We start from the raw sequence: 25036 nt of genomic DNA on the forward strand, positions 1-25036 counted from the left end.
TTTATGCTTCTCCTTAGAGTCTTTATTAATATCTACATGTAAAAACTTAGTAGTTATGTACACTAAGTGTACTTCTTGAAATTTTTCAAAGATCATTTATCATGATAGTTTACTCTAATTTTATAGAATATTTTTAAAATTTGAATGCCTATTGAAGACCATGAAGAATAAAAATTTATTGGAAAACTGCTTTGATCTTTAATTTACTTTCCACCCTCTTTCGAGATATTCAAATTCAATTTTAGTTTTATTTAGACATTTAGAGCATCTTAGAGAAACAAGAATAACTTATATAAAAAAAACAGTAATAGAGGTAAAAAAATCATACAGTTAAAAATAAATAAAGGTAAAAAAGCATACAATTAAAAATAAATAATGTCAAGCCAATTTTTGTTCATTTTATAAAGTTGGTTCAACAAAAGCTCTGTAGGTAGTGAAATATGAGTCTTCAGCTTCCAATTCAACTGAAGTATTTGGTGCAATAAAGAAAACAAAACCTGGTTCAGCTTTCAATTTTTGAGAACCATTGATAACGTAACCATTACCTTTAGTGGTAATCATAATACTTGGTCCATCTAAACCATTGAATTGTCTTTTACCTAATGACTTATCAAAAGTAGTTTGGATGATAGCAAATTCATCTATAGGTGGATTATATAGGGTAGCTTTACCAGCACCAGACGACTTTTTGTCAAATGCTTCTAACTTCATCTTTTGTTCGTCAACTGGGTCGTAAGAGTAGGTTAACATTTCAACTAAATTCTTAACATCCTTGAATTTTGGAGTGAAACCAGCTCTAACAACATTATCAGAAGCTGCCATACATTCAATGATATCACCATTGATATAAGCATGAGGATCTTTAGCTCTCAAGAACAAAGCTTCACCTGGTTTTAAGGAACAATGGTTCAACATTAAACCACCGCAGAATAAACCAATATCATTTGGGAATTGCTTATTTAATCTAATTAATAATTCTGGTAAATCCTTTTTGTTAAAATCACTTGGAGAAGTCTCAGCTCTTTTAATTAATTTCTTTGAATTTTCAATAATCTTTTCATCATCAGCATTCATGACTTTACTGAAAACAGCTTGTAATAATTTCTTGTTTTCAATATCTTCCTTAGAACCCTTCTTAGCGTTGATATCAATTTTGTTAATAAATTCATTTGAAGTTTCTTCACCAACAATATTAGTAAATTCTGGAATACGTTTTAATTCATCTGCAATTTCATCTAATGGCTTGAATCCACAAAACCCTTCGAAATCAGTAACAGCAATTGCCATTTCTGGTTTGTGGTTATCATCTGGATAATTTTTTGGATCTTGGGCACGTAAAATCTTACCCAAAGCTTTATCAGGATGAGCTTGAATTGATAACACCTTTTCAATAGACAAAACTTTAAATAAGAAAGGAACTTCATTGGTAGATTGAAATTTATTAATAATATCTTTACCCAAGTATTGTTCAGGGTTTGATGCAATGATGTCTCTTAAAGATTCCTTAGTTTCATGGTTGAACGATGGAGTCTTAGAATGAGTACCCATCCACAATTCAGCATATGGTTTAGATTCATCGATCTTTATGCTTGGATCAGAGTGACTAGCAAATTGAGCTACAGCAGAGGAAGAACCAATCTTACCCCAGTCATATTGTTGATAACCTGTTTAAACGGAATTACAATTCGATTATTTATTATTAAACCATAGTTTAACAGCTAATTTCCTTAGTAATTATTTTCAAATTTTACATAACACAAATTGCTCAGACTTATTTCATTTTATAATAGCACCAAAAGAGGTAGATAAAACCAATCAAAAATGAGATAAACCATGGATAATTATGATATGAAAATTTTTTGAATATTCAAGAAATAGTTGCTAAATTATGATAATAATAATTATTTTCATAAGGGATTGTTAGTATTAAGTAGTCTTTGAGATTAATTGTAAATCGAAGAGAAGTAAAAAAAGAAGTAACCTATTTTAAGACATACCAGCATCTAATCTAAAGACTTTATCACTCATTATTATAGAAGATTAATGAATAGTTGTTATATTGAAGTGCTTACCTTACTTCCTGTTATAAACTAATATATAGGTCAAAATAAATGTGTTTAAAAAATAGATAAATAATTACACGTAAATGAAAAGGAATGAATATTCAAGAATTAATAATAAATACATACACCCGAAAAATCTCACCGTCCGAAAGAGAATGCACTAAAAAAATTTCCTAATAGAAACAACGAGAATTTTGTCCAAGATGAAAATGTTGATCATCTTTAAGGATAACAAACCGAAACTAACTGGCGACAAATACTCTTAGAAACATAGTAATTCACATTCATTTATATACTTTTACTTTTGGTCTCATATATAAAGCTTAGCTTGTAATTTATCTGATGCTCTTGCCCTAACTATTTCTGTGGACATGAAGCACCATGTGGTTCCCCAGAAATATTACTATTTTCCCCTCGACTCTGGGAGCTTAGTAGCAATTAACTTCTTGTAATGAATTACTGCGGAATATATTTTTTCTAGAATACTGAATACTTATTCGTATTTAATTTAGTTCTTTCTACCTTCCTCGAACTGCCGCGTCATTTTCTAATTACAGTAGTAGATCCAAAAAAATCTAGAAACTATCCCTTTGCAGATATTAGCTACTGAATTTGGAAATATATATTTTCATACGTATATAGCCTTGATTATTTAACATCTACAGTGCTTGTATTCATCACCTGCCTTTACGGAGTTCAACGGAGAAAACGACAGTGCAGAGGTCGGAGCACTGTCGTCCGAATGTTTATACAAATGTATTTGCGTCATCAGTATTAGCAAATGCAGCTGTTTTATATGCATCCACAGGAGCAACTAGTGCTATATATATTAACCTCTGAGAGCTGTTAGGATTTTTTTCCCTGTACTTTGTATACGCCAAATTAGAGTTAAGACATCTCAATTCTTCGGCGAACGAATAATATTAAGTAGATATTTTTGAACGGCACCCCAATAACACCCTCTAGATAATATGGTACTAGCAGCCATTTGAGGATCCAATTCACTAACTAATGCCCATTCTTGCCTTGTTAAGAATTTAAATTCGTCCACTAATGCTTTAGCATATTTTTCTAATTTAACCTTATCACACTTAACCTGGACACATATATCCAATAACTCTCCAATAATTTCTTGAATTTTTGTATAATCCTGGAAGTACATATGCTTCCTAATCCAAATGAATACTTTATGACCATCTATAGACTTCAATCCGGATCCAAATTGTACCTCTAACTTATTCTTATATTCTTTGGAGCATGTGTTCAAAATTAGCTTTATTAAAGTATTACTCATGAGCTCTTTTAACATAATATAATTCTCATCTTCATTTGAAATATTTAATGAATCATGCCTAAAATCACCTCGAATTAGATACTGATACCAGAACGTGCTGACTGAAGAAGTGTGCAGGATTATATCTCGATACCATATATGGAAAGTTTCACTTGTGTCCAGCTTACCTTTGAATGAAAATGGTGAAATAATTTGATTGTTTTCTAGCTTCTCGCTTAACTTTTTAATTCCTTTATGATTATTTTTGTTATCTAACTGCTGCTCTTCTATTAAATAGTATTTTTTACCATCAATATAAGTAAAATTATTTTCTAAATCAATTTGAAGACCTTTCGAAGTACGAACTATAAATCCCATGTTTTCAATTAATGAGGTAGTATAAATATACTATCTTACTAATTCTCTTTATTTTTTTAAAGAATATATTTGAAATTAATTTTTAATAATGTAGTAGTGAGGTAAAACTTTAAAGAAAATATAATTATTTTTATTTATTATTTTATATATTTTACAATTTTTGAATTTCTTGTCCTTTTTATTAATTTTGCAAGGAGAGCTTTATTTGGTCTTATATTAAATTATGATAAATATATACTTTTATTCTTAATAATTAAGACAAATTCAATTTAGAGTATCCTAGCCTAGTTTTCATACTCTAAACTGGGAAAAAAAGTGATAAAAAAGGTATTTAATCGTTACACTGATTATTTAAAGCCCTGCCTACCTTGATCCCTGAAAATCAAACTGTTTTGCGTCTTAATGCTAAGAAACCAGATAAAACAACAACAATTAAGTTGTAGTGAAATAGGTCATTTGTTCAATAAAGCTCTAAATAAGTTATTTCCTTTATTTTAAAATCAGAGAAAGTCATTTGTCGAAAAGGAATGCTATTAAACATAAGTGTATTTATACTATAGTAGTCTAGTTTTTCAAAATAAAAGCAATAAATTAATGTCACTAAAATATTTCTAAATTTTTCAGTGCTCCAGTGCTTCGGCATCGGATATTCATGCTTTTTGTTCAAAAATGAAAATATGAAAATTTTCGATGAGCTCTAAAGATTCCTTCGATGAGCTATAGCGTCTTAGGCGATATTAAAAAATATAATTTATGGAAAATAACTAAAAAACAGCGTTACTTCATAAATTAATCCAAGTTAGTTTAAAGGCTGCTCGTGAAATAAACAAATTAAATATCAAGGATGAGAGTTAGAAAGCGTACCTCAAAGAGAACTTCCACTCGGATGAAGGAAGGTATTAAAAAGAAAGCTGCTGCCCAACATAGAAAGGAAAGAAAATTAGCAAAGAAAGATATTACTTGGAGGTCTAGATCCAAAAAGGATCCTGGTATCCCATCTAACTTTCCATATAAAACCGAAATTTTAGAAGCTATTGAAGCTAAGAAAATGAATGATTTACACGAGAAAGAATTGGCAAAACAGAAAAGATTAGAAGCTAAGCAGCAAGCCATTGCAAATGGTATGGATCAAGATACTATGATGGATGATGATGAGGAAGATGACGGACAAAATGGGTTAGCAGCATTAGTTGAATCTGCACAACAGGCTGCAGAAAATTACAACGAAGCAAATAATGCTCAAAGCCAACAAAATGTTGATGTAACCGAATATAATATTGATTTCTATTCTGATTCCAATGAAGATGCTTCTGAACTTGAAAAATCAAGAAAAGCTTATGATAAGATTTTCAAAACTGTTGTTGATGCTTCCGATGTAATTTTATACATCCTAGATGCTAGAGATCCAGAAGGGACAAGATCAAGAAAAGTTGAAGAAGCTGTCTTACAAAGCCAAGGAAAAAGATTAATATTAATCGTAAATAAGGTTGATTTAGTTCCACCTTATGTTCTAGAGCAATGGCTGAATGTATTAAAATCTAGTTTCCCTACTATTCCATTAAGGGCTGCCCCAGGTGCCACAAATTCATCATCATTCAACAAAAAGTTAACTCAAACTGCAACTGCTAGTGCTTTACTAGATGCTCTTAAAACATATTCTAATAATAGTAATTTGAAGAGATCTATAGTCGTAGGTGTTATTGGCTATCCAAATGTTGGTAAATCATCTGTTATCAATGCACTAACATCATGCCGGGGTGGTTCATCAAGGGTTTGCCCGGTAGGTAATCAGGCTGGTGTAACTACTTCTCTAAGAGAAGTAAAAATTGATAGTAAATTAAAAATTTTAGATTCACCAGGTATTTGTTTCCCATCTGAGTCCACTAGCAAATCTAAAACTCAACAAGAAGCAGAATTAGCTTTACTTAATGCTATACCACCTAAATATATTATTGATCCATATCCATCGATACTAATGTTGGTTAAGAGAATTGCTAATTCTGACGAAATGACCAACAGCTTTAAAACGTTGTACGATTTACCTCCTATTCCAGCAAATGATCCTGAGACTTTCACTAAGCATTTCTTAATCCATGTTGCCCGTAAAAGAGGTAGATTAGGTAAGGGTGGTGTTCCAAACTTAGCAAGTGCAGGTATGTCAGTCTTGAATGATTGGAGGGATGGTAAGATTTTAGGCTGGGTTTTACCAAAAGCTTCTAGAGATACTGATGAAAAGACTGAAGATAAAAAATTAACCGCGTCTTCTAATGCTAAAACACCAGCTAAAACAGAACAATCCGTGATAGTTTCTACCTGGTCGAAAGAATTCGATCTGGATGGCCTTTTCTCTTCTCTTGATAATGCTATTTCTGCTCAAAAAGAAGAAGATGCTGAGATGCAATAAACTCATCATAATATAATGGCTAAGTTTGTTTTCAATGGTATGTATTGTAAGTAATTTAGGTAATTTAAACTGTATATTAATAAGCTATTAAAGAAGACTCATAGTATCTGAGGTTCAAGAATTGTAAGCTACAGTGTCTAATTATTTAGTTTAAATTCCAGCTAGTACATCAACCTTTACAGTTGTTTGTGCGTAAAATCGAACTACATGAAAGTGATATTTATTAATATTCCAAACGCAATAGCTATTACAAAGCATTCGACACAAGCCCTAATTTTGCTAAATTCAGAAAGGATTCTGTGTCTATTTTTTTTTAATTCAGTTGGTGGTTTTTTGTAGAGATTATTTCCACCCGATTATTAACTCATTAGATAACAAGCGTAAAAAGTGTAGTTTATTTCCGATGGACATAATAATACCTAAATTCCACAATACGGTAATCCTATTTAGAGTCTTATTCCTGTATGAGGTTTCAAGTTGGTGAACGATTAGTATTAGAAAATGAATATTGTACTGTTAAATATTATGGGTTTATCGATGCATGGCCAAATATACCAACTTATGGTATTGAGTGGGATACAGTTACTCGAGGGAAAAACTCAGGCTCGTTAAATGGTAAAAAATATTTCTCAGTATCTCATACCGGCGCAGGCTCTTTTATTAAGGAAACAAAACTTACTAGACTTGTTTCCAAACGTTACTCTTTTTCAAATGCTACAAAAGCCAGATATGGAGACTCACTAAAAAGTATTGGCGAAATAAAGTTTGGGAGTAAAGCCTGGGAAGGCTATGGCTTTGAAAGGTTAACAGAACGAAACAACAACATTAGTGAACTAGAGACTGTAGTACTACATGCTTCGTCTATATATGACACATTATTGCCTGATACTAAAGATGCTTCAAACAATTCTGAGGTTATATTTTTAAAGACGTACTGCTGTAATATCAAAACTTTAGATTTATCGTCTAACTTGTTCCATAACTTTGAAACAATATGCGAGATTATAAGCTACTTACCAAAGTTAAAAAAGGTGGATTTATCTTGTAATAGATTCAACGAGTTTCCTAATTTTCAATTCTCTAATTATAATTTTGAGCGTATTGAAAATTTAAACCTTTCTTCATGTAAATTACCTCAGTCAATTCTATTGAATATAATCGAGTCGTTTCCGAATCTAAAAGTCTTGAATTTGACAGATAATGACATTTCAGACACTGTATTAGAGAAAATTAATTTTCCAAAAACTTTGAAGAGTTTAACACTGTCAAATAATTTACTCCACAAATTCCCCAAGATTGATGCCCACACTTTAACGAATTTAAAAACACTAAATATACCATCTAATAAGTTAGAAAGGTTAGATGCTTCTCAGTCAAACGTATTACAGAATATAGATATTTCAGATAATAAGATTAAAAGCATGTCATTTTTAGATAAATTGAATGAGCAATTCCCTAACTTATTGTCTTTACGCTGTAATGTTGAGGATCTTTTTAAGATTACTTCTGATGTAAAATCAGATGACTACCGAGATGCTAAGCATATCTTTATGGAAATTATTGCAAGATTTAATTCAATTAATACCTTAGATGGATCTATGCTTGATAACAATATCCGCCAGGATGCTGAATTATATTTTTTATCTCAAGTACAACATAATAAAATAAAATTTCCTGAAGGTCTACGATGGAAAGAATTATGCCAAAAATACAATATTAAGGCAACTAATAATAAATTTAAGCTTCTACCAAAATTAGACCAGTCAATCATCAGGCTTCGAATAGCCTCTGATTCTAATCAATTGATCAAAGAAGAAGAGAGTATAATTGTACTTGAGTCAGCCTCGATAAGATATTTAAAAGGAATTATTTGTCGGAGGTTGAACTTATGTATATACAATGTGGACTTATCGTATAAACTATCAACAGGGGTGGTAGGGAAATTTGACAAAGAATTTTATCTCATAAGAGACTTTAATATCCAAGATAATGACCTAATTATTATTAGTCTTAAATCGGAGGGTGTAAAAACAAAATAAAAATGTACATGAGCACCATTTCCAAAGGGTTCAATACTAATCTTTAATATTACAGTAGTGACCTCACAATACATGTAAAATAAAAGAAGCATAAACACAATTGCAGTGATAAACCTGCACTTTGCTATTAAATGTGTCAAGCCCAATAAAAGAAAGATGTTACTCTTCCTGAATTAGGTAACAGAGATAAAAATTATTAGATAAATAATTTGAGAGAGTCCAAAAATTCCCTACATTGTCATGGAAAATTCTATAGCGAAGATTCCAATATCGACGATGAGGAGCGGGTCAGGTTAAAATTAAAATTTCAACCAGCAAAAACACAATCTCGGACGAATCCTCACTGATATGCGTATTTCCCGTGCATAAGGATGGTCTCTTCAAAATTTGAATAAAATTAAGATAACTTTGTAATATATATAAGATACCGAATATTTCTTAGATTTGCTCTTTGGAAAAAAATAGTATCTATTTATATGTTTTTTTTGCGAAGCCTCGGCCCGGCAAAATTAAAAATTCCACTAAAAAACTAAACTGAAAGATTGTTCAAATTTCGTATTACATTACTTATAATTATTCTTTCAGAGTGACGAATGAATCATTCTTTATTCAAGCCCTCCTCCGTCAGGTAATTGGTTCCAATATTTTTAATAATGCATTAATTAAAAATATTTCTAAAAGAAATGCATTTAGTTTGAAAATACCCTAACATTTTTATAAAAATGTAATTAACAATATTTACTCCATTGAATGAAAATTCTAAAAATTAATGCTACAATAATAGAACTTTTTAAAGAGGAAAATTTCTTCTATATACATGAACTATATATAAATATTTAAAAATTGATTATTCAATCTTAACGTATTTACCTCACATGATAGAGTATAACTGAAAATATTTAATGAACCAATGAAAGGCTAATATCATCACAATAAACGTACTGAACTACTAGTTATGAGTTTTTTCAGTCTTTTTTTCTGAAAGCGTACACATATTTCTGTCTTCGCGATTATACAATGTGTAATTTCCTCCACATGTGATCTACTCCGAAATCCATTAACAGATCGTAAACCACATTCAATAGAAATTAATATTATTATAAAGATAAAGAGAAAGTTTCCTTTCTGATAGTATTTCTATTACACATTGAAAGTGAATAATATTGCCGAATTTTTAAAATAGAGAAAGATGGAATCCATACCTATCTATAAGTTAGATTCCAATTGTGTGTTCTCAGCACCAACAAAGCAAATATTCGATTCACAAGGTACTCAATATTTTAATAGATCAATAGCATTTCACAGAATCCAATATTTTATTTCTAAGTATACTCAACTAATTCAAGAGGAAAATATACCTCCAACTGACTATACTTCAAGTAACGACACAATTAGTGGTGTTTCAAAAATCATCAATGATCTTATCAAACTAGTGGAAGAAACTCCACCATTACCTGGTCCAAGACGCTATGGTAACTTATCATGTCGACAATGGCACAAAAGAGTTGATGATAATATTAATGAATTGTTTGAAAAATATTTAACGATATCAAATACGAAGTTTAACAAAGACCAACTATTTTTAGAACTAATATATTATTTTAATGCAAGCCTCGGATCTCCTACAAGATTGGATTATGGTACAGGGCATGAATTATCTTTTCTTGCATTTATTGGTGCGCTTGATATGCTAAATTTGTTAACAGATATTAGTGGTACAGATATATTATTTATTTTCAATGAATATTACCGCTTAATTAGAAAATTAATTCTAAATTACACTTTAGAGCCTGCAGGTTCACATGGTGTTTGGGGTCTTGATGATCATTTTCATCTAATTTACATATTTGGTAGTTCTCAATGGTGCCCAGAAAATGCTGATATGACAGAACCATCAATTTCTGAACCCAAATTTAAGGCACCAATTAAACCTGTTGATATTCTTAATAAGAATCTAATTGAAAAATTTAAATCTAGTAACTTCTATTGCCAGTCAATATTATTTATTTTAACAGTTAAAACAGGCCCATTTCCCGAACATTCCCCAATTTTATTTGACATTGCTAAAAATGTTCATAATTGGAAAAAAGTTAGATCTGGGCTATTAAAAATGTATATGGTAGAAGTTTTAAATAAGTTCCCAGTAGTTCAACACTTCTGGTTTGGAACTGGATTTTATCCTTGGATTAATAGCTCTACCTTAATGAAATTACCAACATACGAACTCGCACCAGACGATAATAATACGACATATACTATTAATAAACCCACTGATTTATCTAAATCAGGAAGTAAAAAAACTTTAGAAAATATGCTTAATACAGATAAAGAAAAAATTGATCCAAATTCATGCGTAACAACCACAATTAATCATGGTAGTAATAGAGCCAAGCAACCAACATTGTCTTCTTCGAATATCTCAACAAGAAAACAAGCCAGAATACCAAATGATATGCTAAGATCAAGCCAAATGTCTAGTGAGGGTCCAACAGCTCCATTGGAAAGATCAACTAACATGATAACCGGAATGAATCCTCCATCTAGTACATCTATTAGACATTCGATTCTCCGAACGAATAGAAATTCTAGGAATAATAATGATAGAACCAGTAATAATTTAAGTAGATTTAGGAACAATGCTAATGATTCCAAATAATAATAGTAAATTTAAATGAATAATAAAATAACGATTTTACTGTTATTTATTGCATAAAGAGAAAAGTGGCAAATAAAAAGTCCATAAGCAATATTTATAGAATATTTTTAACTACAAGATCTACATATTATTTATTTCCTCCACTGTTAATATATATTTACTCAATCAAATGATTACATAATATTTTAACAAATATGTAAATTAAGTAAGTAAAGAAAAATTTGTTTATGATATATTAAAAAAAAATATAAATTAAATAATTAATATAAAAATGTTTTGAGAAGGAAAATAAATCTTTGCCCAACAGTAGCTTATCCATTTATTTTCAAGCAATTTTTCAAAACAATAAAAAAATGTAAATATAGAAAAATTTGAAGAATATAAATAAGAAAGACAAAGGAGGGGGAAAAAATAGAAATTTCTGAAGATTAAACTTGAGGACCAGCTGCAAGCACATCATCAGTTGCTTTATCTTGATATATTTTAAAATTTTCGACAAATAAAGCAGCTAGTTTATTAACTGCCTTATTGTAACTTATGTTATTCTTATTGGCCGGTGAATTCCAAGAATTTTCAGGGTTTAAAATTTCATTAGGAACACCATTGACATGAGTAGGAATTTGCAAATTGAAAACAGGTAAAGTTTCATAATTTTCATTTGCTAAAGTACCATCATGAATTGCATCTAAAATAGCTCTTGTATATTTCAATGGACAACGACTGCCACCTGCAGAATAAGAGGAACCAGTCCAACCTGTGTTAATCAACCAGGCATTTGATTTATATTGATCCATCTTTTTAGCCAACATAGTTGCATAAGTAATTGGATGTAAAGCCAAGAAAGGTTGGCCAAAGCATGATGAAAAAGTAGCTTCAGGTTCAGTAACACCTTGCTCTGTACCAGCCATTTTAGAAGTGTAACCCGAAATAAAATGATACATCACTTGTTCTGGAGTTAGTTTTGATACTGGTGGTAACACACCTGAAGCATCACAAGTTAATAAAATTAAATTTTTTGGATGAGAGTTTGCTAAACATGGAATCTTTGCACTTTTAATGTAATCTATTGGATAAGCACATCTTGTATTTTCAGTAATTGCACAATCATTATAATCAACTTTATGATTTAATTCATTGTAGGTAACATTTTCCAAAACAGAGCCAAATCTAATAGCATCAAAGATTTCAGGTTCTTTTTCTCTTGTCAAACCGATACATTTTGCATAACAACCACCTTCAATATTGAAAACACCATGATCAGACCAACAATGTTCATCATCACCAATTAAAAGACGATTTGGATCAGCAGATAAAGTTGTCTTACCAGTACCACTTAACCCAAAGAAAACAGTTACATCCTTCTTTTCAATACCTTCATTTGCCGATGAATGTAAAGTTAAAATATTATGATGAATCGGCATTAAGTAAAACATAACGGTGAATATACCTTTTTTCATTTCACCAGCATATTCAGTACCTAAAATAATCATTTCCATTGCCTTGAAATTAATTTCAACAGAAGTCTTGGAAGTCATATCGGCAGTATAAGAATTAGCAGAGAATCCACCAGCATTCCAAACAGTGAAGTCAGGCTCGTTGAAATTTTTCAATTCTTCTTCAGTTGGTCTAATTAACATATTTGTCATGAATAAAGCATGATAAGCTCTTGCACAAACGACTCTTACTTTCAATCTATATCTTGGATCCCATCCCACATAGGCATCGATCACATATAGATTACTTCTTGTACCTAAATAATCCAAAGTTCTCTCTCTATTGATTTGCCATGTCTTTTCAGAACAAGGCTTATTAACTGGTCCCCACCAAACATTATCTTTTGAACCATCTTCATAAACAATTCTTTTATCCTTTGGCGATCTACCAGTTTTAGCACCTGAGTAAGCAATCAAAGCACCAGAAGAAGAAATAACAGTTTTGGGTTCCTTCAAAGCATCTTCGTACAAGATAGCAGCAGAAGGATTATGCTTAATATTGATCAAACTGGAATCCTTAGAACCATCCCAATTTAATTGGCTTAACAATTGATCTTCCATAGATAATTTTTGTTTCTTCAAAGAAGGGTTACCATTGTAATTATTAATATTAGTTCCATTGATGGAAGTATTAGAAGTGGTAGTTGAAACTCTTGCAGGACACATTTTTGGATTGATAATAAATAGTATTTGGGTTTTGATAGAATTGCTTATAAATTTGTATGAGTAATATTTTTTTTGGCTTTTATTTTTTAAAAAAAGTACTAATTAGGAATTATATTTTTTGTGGAGAAAGAATGTTGAGAATTACTTTCTTCGGTAATTTAATAAGAATGTAGGAGATTCTCTTGTATTTTTTTGTCTTTTTCCTCTTTGAATTAAGTACAGAGGTTCACTTGAACTGATCAGATGTAGTCTATCGAATAAATAGAAGCAGGCGTTAAGTAAGGGGCGGGTATTAGAAATCTTCTCAATACACAACCATTCAGAAAGACAATTGGAGAGTTATACGGAAAAAATCAATAAAACTTTACCCTTGTAAAAACTTAAAAAGTAAAAAATTAGGTTAAACTAGGGGTGATAATAGGGTACGCTAGGGGATACTTGATTCAACAATGGGGAAATAATCCTTATAAGTAAATCAAAGCAGAAACAGCAGCAGTAAAAATTGAATCGAGTCAATCCGAGACAAAATAAGAAAAAAAGGGAGGTAGAAATATACAGAATTCTCTGGCAGTAAATGTCGGTGATATTCTTAGTACAAGAAACAAGCGAAATGAAACAGAGCTAAATAATTATCCACAAAACTGCCGCCCTTTATATATCTTTCCCAGCTCCGGTTTGCCGGCCTCGGCGGCAACCCAGCGCCACTCTCGTTGCCGCCGTCTCCCGTTCGGCCGAGCGCACTGCCGCGCGAGCCGCGAGCAAGGCGACCACGGCATCCGTTTGTCCGGAATGGCGCAACGGCAGTGCCGGAAATTGTCGGAAATTGTCGGAACTGATATTGTGTCACCTGGTCCTGCTGGTCCAATGGCATCTGACTAGAAAAAAAAAATAAAAAAACAAACACCAAATTGATGAACACAATGGCCTAATCTATCAATTGACTAATAATGTGGTGGAATGGAATTCTTTATGAGGTAACTGAAAATATATTGATATATTGTGGGTCGACTCAATACCAACTTTGTTTAAAAGGAAAGAATGCGGATTGACTTAACTCAATTCATACAAGTAAGTATTGCAAGTGGGTTAATATGACAGGATATTATAGTATATCATGGTGTAATATAGTATGGTATATTATATTATATAGGGTATATAGACCGTGGAGATTATTAATCCAGTAATGGTGTATTCAATCTAATTTAATTTATGCAAACTTTGTTAGTAATAGCGGGCGAGGCTATCGTAATATCACTCTCTTGAGATTGATGTATACCGCCATCAATTGGGTTATTATTGCTCATGGGAGTCATCTCTCTCGGGTAATTGAATTTATTGACTAGCATGTTGCATAATGAAAAGACAAACTTAGTACTAAAAGTAATAATGTCATTATCACTTTTTTCTTCTTGACGTTTTTTGATCATAGAAATATCATCTGTCACCAATACAAATATCATATCAGTGACGTTTAAGTTGCCATTATTCTCATTATTATTTATGATTGGGTTATTGTTGGAGCTTGTTACATTGCTATCTTCTTGGTTTCGGTTATCTCTACGTTTTAATTGAGCTCTCTTGATAGCTTCAATTACAAACTCATCCACATGTGACCGCCATGTAATTTGTTCTTCAAATTCTAAATGTTCTTCAATATGAGTGGCGATATTACCAGTGAATCTTAATGGTAATAATCGTTTTTCACTGTACAATTGCCTTAGTGTGATTATAGCTCGAGTGGCAGCCTCCATCACATTCTCATCCTTAGATTTCCTTAAAAATCGTAATTCTTGAAATGTAGTTAAACATATAGCAAATTTCAATATTCCATTGGTTGCTAATTTATAAACATGAGCAAAATGTCTTAACCATGATGTGGCATCCAGTACAAAGTATGTATCACTAAATTGAATGGACGTATCATGGAACATTTCCCCTCTCCAAATCTCATCAATGTTTTTATAATCGGGATCCAAAATTTTATTGAAAATCTCTTTTTCCATTAAGAATAATTCTTTATTATCAATATTTGTAGTAGAATTGGAACTTTCCTTATTTTGATTGCTGCCCGCAGTTGCCGAACTATCGTTATTACTTTCATCGTTAGCATTGGTCGTAGTATTAATAATATTCGCATTTGAGGAACTGCCATTAATAGTATCAATAATTGTGGATGTATATAATGAAGTGCTAATCAACTCACCATTTTTATCAAAGTTTGAAAAATCCGGTATAAATCTTTTATAACCTTCATATTCAAATAAACTTTCATTTTCAATTAAACTCAAACCAGGCTCACAATTCAAATCTGTATTTTGAATAGAATTTTTCTCAAATGGTATCCACGTGTCAATATTACGCTCAGTATTACTATCGTTGATAATAACATTTTGGATAGTATTCTCATCACTATTGTCTATCGAAATTGAACCATTATTATTCATAATATTGCCATTAATAGCGTTATTATTACTATTAAACGAGTCTAATTTGTCTAAATTAGAATCTAGCATAGACATAACATTATCTTCATCAACAACTATACTTGAATCATCTTGATTTATATGAACCATAACATCTGTAGTAGTATTTTGATTAGAACTGTTATCAGGCCCATGTGAATTCTTGTTACTATTATTCATATAATTATCATCGTCAGGTAATAGTTTAAATGCAAAGGTTCTTAATATGTGGTTGTTTGGAATATCTGACCTATTACAATATACTGATGTATTACTTGAAATTGTTAAACCACCAAAACCATTAAATCTAGTAATCATAGTTTTGAACAAAAATATCAGTCTGCATGAACGTTTCCAAAAGTTCGTTCCGTTTTCTTCCATTTCATCAAATGGTAAACCATCTATAGGATAATTTAAACATTTAGTATCTTTCATCGATATATTTTTGGAGCAATCCCTCGAATAGATCTGATAATTTTCTGCAATAACATCAAACCATAGTGAACCATAACATTTCCATACCTCAGGTAACTCATATTCATTTTCATTAAACTCAACTAATAATTCGTCTAAATTCTTATTTGAATAATTGTTAATTAGCTTGGTAATCATAGAATTTTCATAGCAATTATCCAATAATACTGATATAATAACATTCAAATAACTAACAATTGAATTCCATGGGAAAATTTTTCTAATGAACTGTAACCAAAATATACGTGACTCAATATTTTCTAAACTTTCGATTCTTAATGCCAATGATATAATAAAATACGACCAGGGTAGCATGTGAGGTAAGGAAACAAATAGTGGACCATTTAAAAATTTCTTCAATACAATGATACTACAATTTAATGAGATAATATTGATATATTTTAGGGATTCATTCCAAATTTCTAAGCTATTTGGTAAAAAAAACGATAACTTTAAGCTTTCTAGATTATTGAAAAAGTCTTGTGGGCTTAAATTGTCCAACATTTCATCCTCATCTTCCATTCCATTATTCTGAAGTTCTGTATCAACATCCATATTGGAAGATATGCTATTATTAGTTGTTGAAATCGCTGTTGCAAAGCTAGTAGTAGATGATGACATTACAATATTGGAGTTACTGCTCTTATACAATGATGATTTCGAATTAGTTGGATTACTTGAATCAGAATTAGTCTCATATTTCATAGATACATCGGAACTTGGAATTGTATTCGAAGAAATGTTTGCATTAACAGTGGTATTTGTGTTCATATTTGAATTGGAATTACTAGCCTTAGATTTACGTTTAGTTTTACGCTCTTTTAAATATTTAGGCAATTGAAACAATAAAGCAAATGGATTTTTTGGATCACCAAACCCAATAAGTTGTAATATATGTGATTCAGCAAAGGTTGCGGAGTTCTTGAAGAAGTATTTCAAAATATCTGAATTTTTTTGCTTAAAAATATTTCGGAAGTTGAATAAATTAATTGCATTAATTTGAAGGCTTTCACTTGTAATAACATTCGAACTTGAAGGAATATTATGCCCATTATTTATATTTTCTATATTAGCTTGACCGCTGATACTAGTATTACTACCGCTATTTGTATTTAAGTTTGGATTAGAGGGGTCAGATAAATTGCTTTGAATTGCAATTTTACCAAAACTGTTAGTAAAATAGTTCAATACGACAGTTTTTAAATGATCATTTTCCAGAAAATTCGGCAACAACATTACTTCACTATGTTTTAAATATTCAATCAAAAATCTTTGCTGGAAGTTTTTTGCAAAACTTGAAGTCATAAAATGATTCGGATTAGAACTACTACCAGCATTATTTGATGATGAAGAGTTTGAATTTCTTTCAATAAACGCACGCTGATAGATATTATCAATGACTAGCTGCATATATCTCTGAGAAGGTATAAAGGTATCAAAACAGAAGACAGATTTACCCAAGTTAACAAATGCTTCTAATGGATTCTGTTGCACAGTTGAAATATGGTAATATAATTTACCATGGCTAAATGTAAACTTCATTGATTCAATATACCAATATTCAGAACTTAATTTCCAATCAATAAAATTTGAAGGATATAGAGCGATTGCCATTCTTGATAAATCACCTAACCGCTGATACCAAGGGTTTATGAAATCGATTGGTAGATCTGATATCATATTGGAGATAGATTCGAATACGTGTGTTATAAATTGTGATAAAATTTCAGGATCCATAAAATTAGCAAAATTTTTCAATATATCTAAAAATGTTATTGTACCATAAATCCATAATCTTCTCTCAATTTTATAAATTTCCAATATTTCTTTACCAATAAGTTGATCATTTATTGATTGTGATGGCGACAAAGAGGTTAGAATAAATAAAATATAATTATTTATCAAATCATGATTTAATTTATAAATTGACCAAAGGTATTTCAATTTTGTTGATTGTGAAGTTGATAATTTATTACATTTATCCTGCAGTTCTAATTCCTGAGAAACAATCAATTTATAAATATTCTGTAGTTTCTGAATTAAATTTTGATTTGATTTTTTAATAGAATTTTGTTGATTATTATTATTGTTATTATTACTGTTATTATTATTATTGTTATTATTATTACCCTGCGAGCTGTCCTGTTGATCGTTTTGTGAGTTATTATTAGCATTATTGTCTTGATAATTTTGTTGATTAGTGCTTTCATTCGAAGCACTTAGATTATTGTTATTACTATTGTGTGCTGGTATACTTTGAGATGTTCCCTGTGGATGATTATCTTGAAAAGTAGTGGTCTGAAAATCATTAGGAGAGCTAAAATTATGCATTGGATTTAAAGTTGTATTGACTTTATCATCTGGTACAGTTTTCTCAATTTCTTTTACTTTATCTTTTGCAAAAAAAATATTATTAGTGGTAGCATCATTATTACTTGTGTCTCTAGAAATATCCGATTGCGATTGCGATTGCGACTGAGACTGAATTTGTAATTGCATTTGCAGTTGTAATTGTAGTTGAGATTGTGTTTTATTAAATAATGAATTAGATCTACTTGAAATGGCAAATTGAGATGCAGATGTCAAATCTTCTATTTTCTTAGGAGTTCGTCTTTTAACGTCACTATTTATACTTGTAGAATGCTGTCTTTTTGATGAGTTGGCTGCAGTTCCAAATGTATTTGAATTAGTATTTAATTTTGATTTTGATATTGGAGTTGTTACCATAGCTATATTGTTTAAAAAATTATTCTTCGTTGTAGTTGCCTTTGTTATTGAATTGTTGTGATTATTGTGGAATAAGTTAACATTAACGGATTGGTCATTTGGAAAAATAGATTTAAACATAAGACGATAGAAATAATTATGATAATGAAGGGGGAGGGAGGGGGGGGTAAGAAGTCTCAATATTGTTAACTTTAACAGGAACAGAATGAAAAGTGGTGTACACTTTTGAGTTTTAAAATAATTAAAAATGATTAATAGTTTTCTTTCCCGAAGATACAATAATTTAAAATAAATAATTTATCAAGCTAGAAGAAAAATTAGAACTATTAGTTAGTATTAATTTTTGAGTCTGGTTAGAAACTATATTTATTTACAACTGTGACTATTATTATGGGGATTGGTATCGGTATTATTATGGTATTAGATAATGGTGTATTAATATTATTGTTGTTTATGCAAAAGAAAAGGAAGGATAAAATGTGGAAAAACTGGATTAAATCAAACAAAAGAAAAATAAAGGATGGAGTTACCTAACTAACAAATTGTATACTAATGGAAAATATGTGGAGAGAACAAAATAGAAAAAAATAGTATTGAGAAAAAAAAAGATATGGAAACTGAAACTGATTATTGTCAGATTTTCGAATCTTTTTTTTATGTAAGACAAAAAAAAATCCCTAAAGGTACAGCTAATAAATCAGGAGTAGATCGATATACACAGTTAGAGAAGGTATATCTATGATTATGCTAGGGTACAAATGAATAGCAAACCCGCGGAAAAATAGAGTTATTTGCTTTGTTGTTACTTGTTTTTCTCTTAACTCTTTTACTATAAAAATAGTTGTTACTTTTTCTTTTCTTATAGGTTGAAAAAGATGATAAAATTAAATTCAGCCAGGTTAAGAAAGGACGTGAAGTTGATTTAAAAGAGGGACCCTAATCAGGAAGAATTAACAAAACTAAGTTAGTCAGTAGTAAAATAATAGTTGGCGAATTACAGTAAATCTTAAATGAACCTTAGTCGAAAAAAAAATTAATTCTTGATAGAATTGATTAATTAAACAAATACCAAGTTCCAAATCGAATCTACTACCCAATCTATTGCTAATTGTCGAATGCCCTTTACTCTGTTTGTTTGTCGTTGGCAAGTCATAAATCGATTCTGTTGTTTCCAGAATTCAGTTTTTGCTCTGTGATTAAAGTGTCCGTCGGAGGTGATGTTGAATGCAAGAAAAACAAGAACTCGGATAGAGGGTAATACTAATGTATCGTAAAAGGCATTATTAAGGAGACATCGTAGCATATAAAGTTACAGATAGGTAAGTTAGCTAAAAATTACATTTAGTATACAGTAGTGAAATATATATAATTAGACAGATAGCTGGAAAATGGGAAAACTAGACAGTTAATAACAATGCAAAAGGTTATTTCGAATCGTCTTCCTTTAGCTTTTTGGCAGAGGATGAATCTTCTGAATCGGAATCATCATTGATTGGACGTTTCAATGGGCTTCCTTCTCCCATTTTATCCCCTTCTTGTGATGGAGTTTCGGTTGTATTCTCTCTAGTAGATAATAGATCATCTTCTGGAACTTCAGGGGTCTCTGTAGGAGTGACAGACTCTAGCGGTTTTATAGCTTGTTCTACAGTAGGGGTAGTAGGCTTCATCGCCATAACGTTGCCAAATATATTCTTAGAGGTACCATTTTGATTAAAGACATTAGATGTTGTCGCCGATGATGAAAATGGATTGAAATGCATTGGAGAGCTAGAAGTTTGTGAGACTCCTAAACTAAATGGGTTTTGAACAATTTCAGTATCTTTAGATGATTGTGAGGTATTGTTTGAACTGCTTGAGAATCCTTTATTAGCATTTAAAGAGTTAGTTGTATTAAATCCTCCAAATGAAAATGCAGGTTTTTTTGCAGATGGAGGTTGGATTGAAGCTAATGTTGAAGTTTGGGCCAAGTCAGATATAATAGGGTTTTTGTCTGACTGCTTATCATTTTCAATGGCTTCTGATAATTGAGATTCAAGTTTCGATATTTTTCTCTCTAAGAGGGTTGTTTTCATTGATGATTGTTGCTTACCTTCCTCAAAGGATTTTTTCTTGGCCTCATTTAAATCATTTTCAAATTTAATTAGCATATCTCTCTTCACCTCTTCCTTAATTTCTTCACGTAATTTACCAGGATCAATGGTCTCTATTGAATTCCTATTTGCTTCTATTTCATTTAGTTTTTCTTGTAGCTTAACTTCATATTCATTTTCTAACTCATGCTTTCTTTTTTCAATAACTCTATTAATCTTAGTTTCTGATGGTAATCTAATACGTTTCTTCAACGTTTCCTTAGCTTCTTCAATTCTTTCCAAGGTAGCTTTTTCATACTCTTCTTCCCATTCTTTTTTCAAGGATTGAAATTCTTCAATTTTAATAGATTGGTCAGTCCGAGCTGATTGGAGGTCTTCTATTTTCTCTTCATATTCTTTAAGAAGCTTATCCTTTTCTAATTTCCATTGCGCCTCCAACTCGTTAGTTTTATCTTCCAGTAATTTAAGTTTTTCCTCTTCAAACTCTTTCTTCATGGATTCGATCATAGCATTCATTGTAGAATCGGTAGAATCAGAACCAATAGCGCTTAATTTCGACTGAGCTTCTACTAATGATTTCTTTAGGCTATCAACTTCATCAGTTAACTCCATTTTTTCTTTTTCTGAGGATAGTTTGAAGGAGTTATTTTCTGTCTTTAAGGCCTTTAATTCAGACTCGATATTAGACAATTTTTGTGTGTATTTAACTTCATTATCACTTAGTGTATTTTGTAGATCCATTGATTTCTTTTGTTCGCTAGACAGTGCCAATTCAATATTTGTATTGGATGCTTTCAGTTCATTTATTTGCTTATTTAATGAACTTTGTATTTCCTTAGAAGCATTTAATCTTTCATGTGCTTGTTTCTTTAATAAGTTAAACCTTTCTTCTAATTCTGCGTTTTGCTTTCTTTTAGTTTCAGCGTCATCTTTCAAGGCGTCAAGCTCAGTAGATAACTTTGAAACTGAATCAAGATCAACCTTATCTATTTGAACTGACAACTCCTCAGCGCGTAATCTCCACTTATTACTTTCTTCTTTAATTAGCATGATGTCAGTTTCCTTATCACCCAGAGATTCCTTGACGGATTTTAATTCCATACTTAAGTTACTTAGCTTGCTATTTTCTTCATTTAATTTTGTTTGTAAAGTCTTGTTCTTCTCATTAAGTTCGCTCACCTGGTTTCGCAAAGTCTCATTACTTTCTTTAAATAGGGTTATTTGATTTAATTCGGATACAATTTTCTCATGATTTTCAATTAAATCTGAATGTCTCAGTAATTTATTTTCAGAAGATATTAATTTCATTTGAACGTTTGCCAACTCATCTCTCAAAGACTCTAATTTGCTTGCATTATTCTTAGAATCTCTTTCAGCTATGGATAACTTTGTTTCTAAAACGTCCCTATCAGCACGAAGTCTATTGAACATGTGCTTCGTCTCAGAAGATAGTTGAGAACTATCCATGCTAGAAAAATCTTTGTTGAGTAATTCTAATTGATCGACATACAATTTGTTTTGATTAGTTAAATTATCAATTTTCTTCTTGGACTCTTCAAGGTCAGAAATAAATGCATCTTGTTTTTTTTTCCATAATGATTCGTTTTCCGATAATAGACTTGTTTTCTTTTCCAAATCAGATTCTATTATAACAATACGTTGATTTAATTTTTCAATTTGCTCCTTGAACTCTTCGATAGACTGTAGATTGGCATTATCTTTTGTTAATAGAGATTCATATTTCTCTTGTGCATTGTCTGCAAATTTTGCTTTTAATTCAAGTTGTGATTGCAGTTTTGAAATTTTTTCTTCATACTCACTAGCAGTATCAGCGGAATCTTTTTTAAATTTGTTTAAACGGGTAATTTGAACATTTAATTGTGCTATCTCTTCAGAATATTTATTTTTTTCATTCTTTAGGTCAGTTGATAATTCGGATATGCGTTTGTCATACTCGCCAGTTGAAGCTTTTAACGTTTCATTTTCGCTTAACAGCTTAGAGATTTTATCATCCATTAAATTTTTAACACTTTCAAAATTACTCTCCAAAGTTTTTAAGGATTCCTCTGTTGAAGTGTATAGTTGTTTGTATTCCTCTACTTGAGTGTAAGCTTCTGATAGATGTAGCTTTGTAATATCTAAGTCTTTCGAAATTTGAGAAAAATCGTTACCTGAGGATGAGCATCTAGTGTTGGTATCTATTGTGTATGACTGGCTTTCTAATAATTCTATCTTAGTATTGAGGTCTGATATTAATGAATTTTTGGAGGTTAGCTCAGTCTTTATAGCCGAGTTTATTTTTTTTAAATCATCTATGGTATTTTGGTACCAAGTACATTGCGATTCATTTGATATAGATAGCTTCTGAATTTCTGTCATTTTACTACCCAGGTTTTTAATTAGATCTAAATTGTTGTTTTCTAATTCATGTATCTTAGACATGAACTTTTTTTGAGTATCATCCAATAAGGTCATTCTTTCATTCTGTAATGACTGTAACTGTGAAAGCATTATTCTCAATTTATTTTTTTCCTCAGAAGTTTTTATTAGCTCAGAATTCAAACTATCTTGAGATTTAACTAAGAAATCCTTTTCAGATTTCGCAATTGATAATTGTGTTTTTAAATTTGAAATTTCAGTTTCACCTGTTATGTATTTATTAATTATATCACCTAATTTTGATTCTTGCTTAATAATAATATTTTGTAAATTTTCAAATCTTTTATTCAATTCTTTATTTTCAGTTTTTAGCATATCAAATGCACTTTCAGTCAATGATATTTTTTCTGCCATTAGTGTATTTGATGATTTTTCTTTTTCTAAGCTAATAGTCAAATTTGATTTATCAGCTGTAAAAGAGGCAATTTGAGACTCTAATGCATCTTTATTTTTTTTTAACTCAGCCTTCAGTTCCTCTATGAGAGTTTGTAATTTTTCAATAGATTTCTCATTAGTTTCTGGAGATGTAGAGGATGATAAATCGTCGTTCTTTATAGATGAATCGATAGAAACGTTATTATTTAACAAAAGTTTAAAGCTATCACGTTCAGCTTCCAACACCTTTACTTTAGATTCAAGGATATCATTGTGATACTGTAATGTTAAAATAGCTTCTTTAGCATCTGCAATAGTTTTATTTTGGAACTCTTTATGAGAATTAGCATTTTCGATATTTTCCAAATTTTCTGACAGGCTTCTAATTGAATTTAATAATTCCATATTTTTTGCTTGTAGCTCTTCGATATTTGAAAATGTCACTAATCTCTCAGAGATAACATGCTGGGATGTAAGTTCTGAACCATTCAAATCCTCGGAGTTATTTGATATTTTATTAATAAATTCTATTTCCTCTCTTGTTAATGGGCCACCTGAGTCATTCTTAACAGCTACAAATAATAATAAATGTTTCACCTGATTAGCTAAATCCAACCTCTGTCTGATTAACTCTTTAATATTAGATTGATAGGTCAATAATTTTGAATCGTAATTGTTTAGTTTATTCTGAATAGTATTTTTTTCGTTAGAGGTCTTATTTAGTAGCAATGTTAAATTTGTTAATTCATTTTCCAAAGCCTGGTTTTTCTCTTGAAAAGAAGAAATGATTGGTATTTTATTTTCAAGTTCAATAATGAATGATTCAATTTGAGTTTGTAGATGTTTTTTTTCCAATTTTTCCTGTGTAACCTGTTTCTTTAATAAATTAATTTTTGAATATAAAGTAGGTAAGTTTGAATCAATAGAACTGGAATTATTAGAATTATTTTGTTCATTACTCATTTGATTTATCATAGAATTCAAATTAAAGTTTTCATTTTGTAATTCTTCAATTTTTAAAGTTAAATCTTGAATATCGCTTTTTAAGGTTTCATTTTGAGACTCTAAATCAGGAAATTTTGTAAACTTAGAATTTAATTCTACATTTTGTCTTAGTTCTTCTTGAGTTGAGCTTAATTGGCCCTGTAAAAGATCAATTAATTTAGACTTCATGGCTATTTCTTTGTTCATATCATCTTTAGTAACTAGTAAATTATCTTTTAAGTTTTTAATTTCCCATATGGAATTTTCATATTTCTTTGTCAAGTCATTATTTTTATCCGAAAGCACAGATACCTTAGCTTCCATTGACTTTAAAGTTGTGGTTGCCTCTTCTAATTTTATAGTTGAATTATTTAAATTTTTTTCCAGTAATAATTTTGCTTTATTAAACTCTTCTTTCTCTTTCAGCCACTGTTCACTTAGTGAGGATTTATTTTCATTTAAAAATGTAACCTCTTGTTTCAGTCTTTGAATTTCTGATTCTCTAATAGATAA

General features: G+C 30.6%; 8 protein-coding genes across 8 annotated transcripts in view; 3 read left to right on the plus strand and 5 right to left on the minus strand.

Annotated features, from left to right (window-relative positions):
• Window positions 1-399: 399 nt before the first annotated feature.
• PMI40 (mannose-6-phosphate isomerase PMI40) lies at window positions 400-2028 on the minus strand (the record flags this gene model as incomplete). Its single annotated transcript, XM_004180693.1, has 2 exons — window positions 400-1664; window positions 1998-2028. The coding sequence occupies 2 exons, from the start codon at window positions 2026-2028 to the stop codon at window positions 400-402; spliced, it is 1296 nt and encodes a 431-aa protein (XP_004180741.1).
• Window positions 2029-2961: 933 nt separating this feature from the next.
• On the minus strand, window positions 2962-3714 carry TBLA0E01660 (DUF5314 domain-containing protein; the record flags this gene model as incomplete). The annotated part of the gene is made up of 1 exon (XM_004180694.1): window positions 2962-3714. The coding sequence occupies one exon, from the start codon at window positions 3712-3714 to the stop codon at window positions 2962-2964; it is 753 nt and encodes a 250-aa protein (XP_004180742.1).
• Window positions 3715-4558: 844 nt separating this feature from the next.
• On the plus strand, window positions 4559-6118 carry NUG1 (RNA-binding GTPase NUG1; the record flags this gene model as incomplete). Its single annotated transcript, XM_004180695.1, has 1 exon — window positions 4559-6118. The coding sequence occupies one exon, from the start codon at window positions 4559-4561 to the stop codon at window positions 6116-6118; it is 1560 nt and encodes a 519-aa protein (XP_004180743.1).
• A 464-nt stretch (window positions 6119-6582) lies between these two features.
• On the plus strand, window positions 6583-8157 carry PAC2 (Pac2p; the record flags this gene model as incomplete). Its single annotated transcript, XM_004180696.1, has 1 exon — window positions 6583-8157. The coding sequence occupies one exon, from the start codon at window positions 6583-6585 to the stop codon at window positions 8155-8157; it is 1575 nt and encodes a 524-aa protein (XP_004180744.1).
• A 1189-nt stretch (window positions 8158-9346) lies between these two features.
• On the plus strand, window positions 9347-10813 carry RRD1 (peptidylprolyl isomerase RRD1; the record flags this gene model as incomplete). Its single annotated transcript, XM_004180697.1, has 1 exon — window positions 9347-10813. One exon carries the CDS (start codon window positions 9347-9349, stop codon window positions 10811-10813), a length of 1467 nt encoding a protein of 488 aa, XP_004180745.1.
• A 428-nt stretch (window positions 10814-11241) lies between these two features.
• Window positions 11242-12972, minus strand: PCK1 (phosphoenolpyruvate carboxykinase PCK1; the record flags this gene model as incomplete). The annotated part of the gene is made up of 1 exon (XM_004180698.1): window positions 11242-12972. The coding sequence occupies one exon, from the start codon at window positions 12970-12972 to the stop codon at window positions 11242-11244; it is 1731 nt and encodes a 576-aa protein (XP_004180746.1).
• A 1202-nt stretch (window positions 12973-14174) lies between these two features.
• On the minus strand, window positions 14175-18755 carry TBLA0E01710 (PIN domain-containing protein; the record flags this gene model as incomplete). Its single annotated transcript, XM_004180699.1, has 1 exon — window positions 14175-18755. The coding sequence occupies one exon, from the start codon at window positions 18753-18755 to the stop codon at window positions 14175-14177; it is 4581 nt and encodes a 1526-aa protein (XP_004180747.1).
• Window positions 18756-20059: 1304 nt separating this feature from the next.
• The window catches only part of TBLA0E01730 (uncharacterized protein), a gene marked incomplete at both ends in the record, with an annotated part of 5463 nt that continues 486 nt past the window's right edge, over window positions 20060-25036 (minus strand). Inside the window, one exon of the mRNA XM_004180700.1 lies at window positions 20060-25036. This exon is cut by the window's right edge and continues 486 nt beyond it. Coding sequence (XP_004180748.1) covers window positions 20060-25036 — 4977 coding nt within the window.

Source organism: Henningerozyma blattae, chromosome 5 (assembly GCF_000315915.1).
Source record: "Henningerozyma blattae CBS 6284 chromosome 5, complete genome".
Classification (NCBI taxonomy): domain Eukaryota; kingdom Fungi; phylum Ascomycota; class Saccharomycetes; order Saccharomycetales; family Saccharomycetaceae; genus Henningerozyma; species Henningerozyma blattae.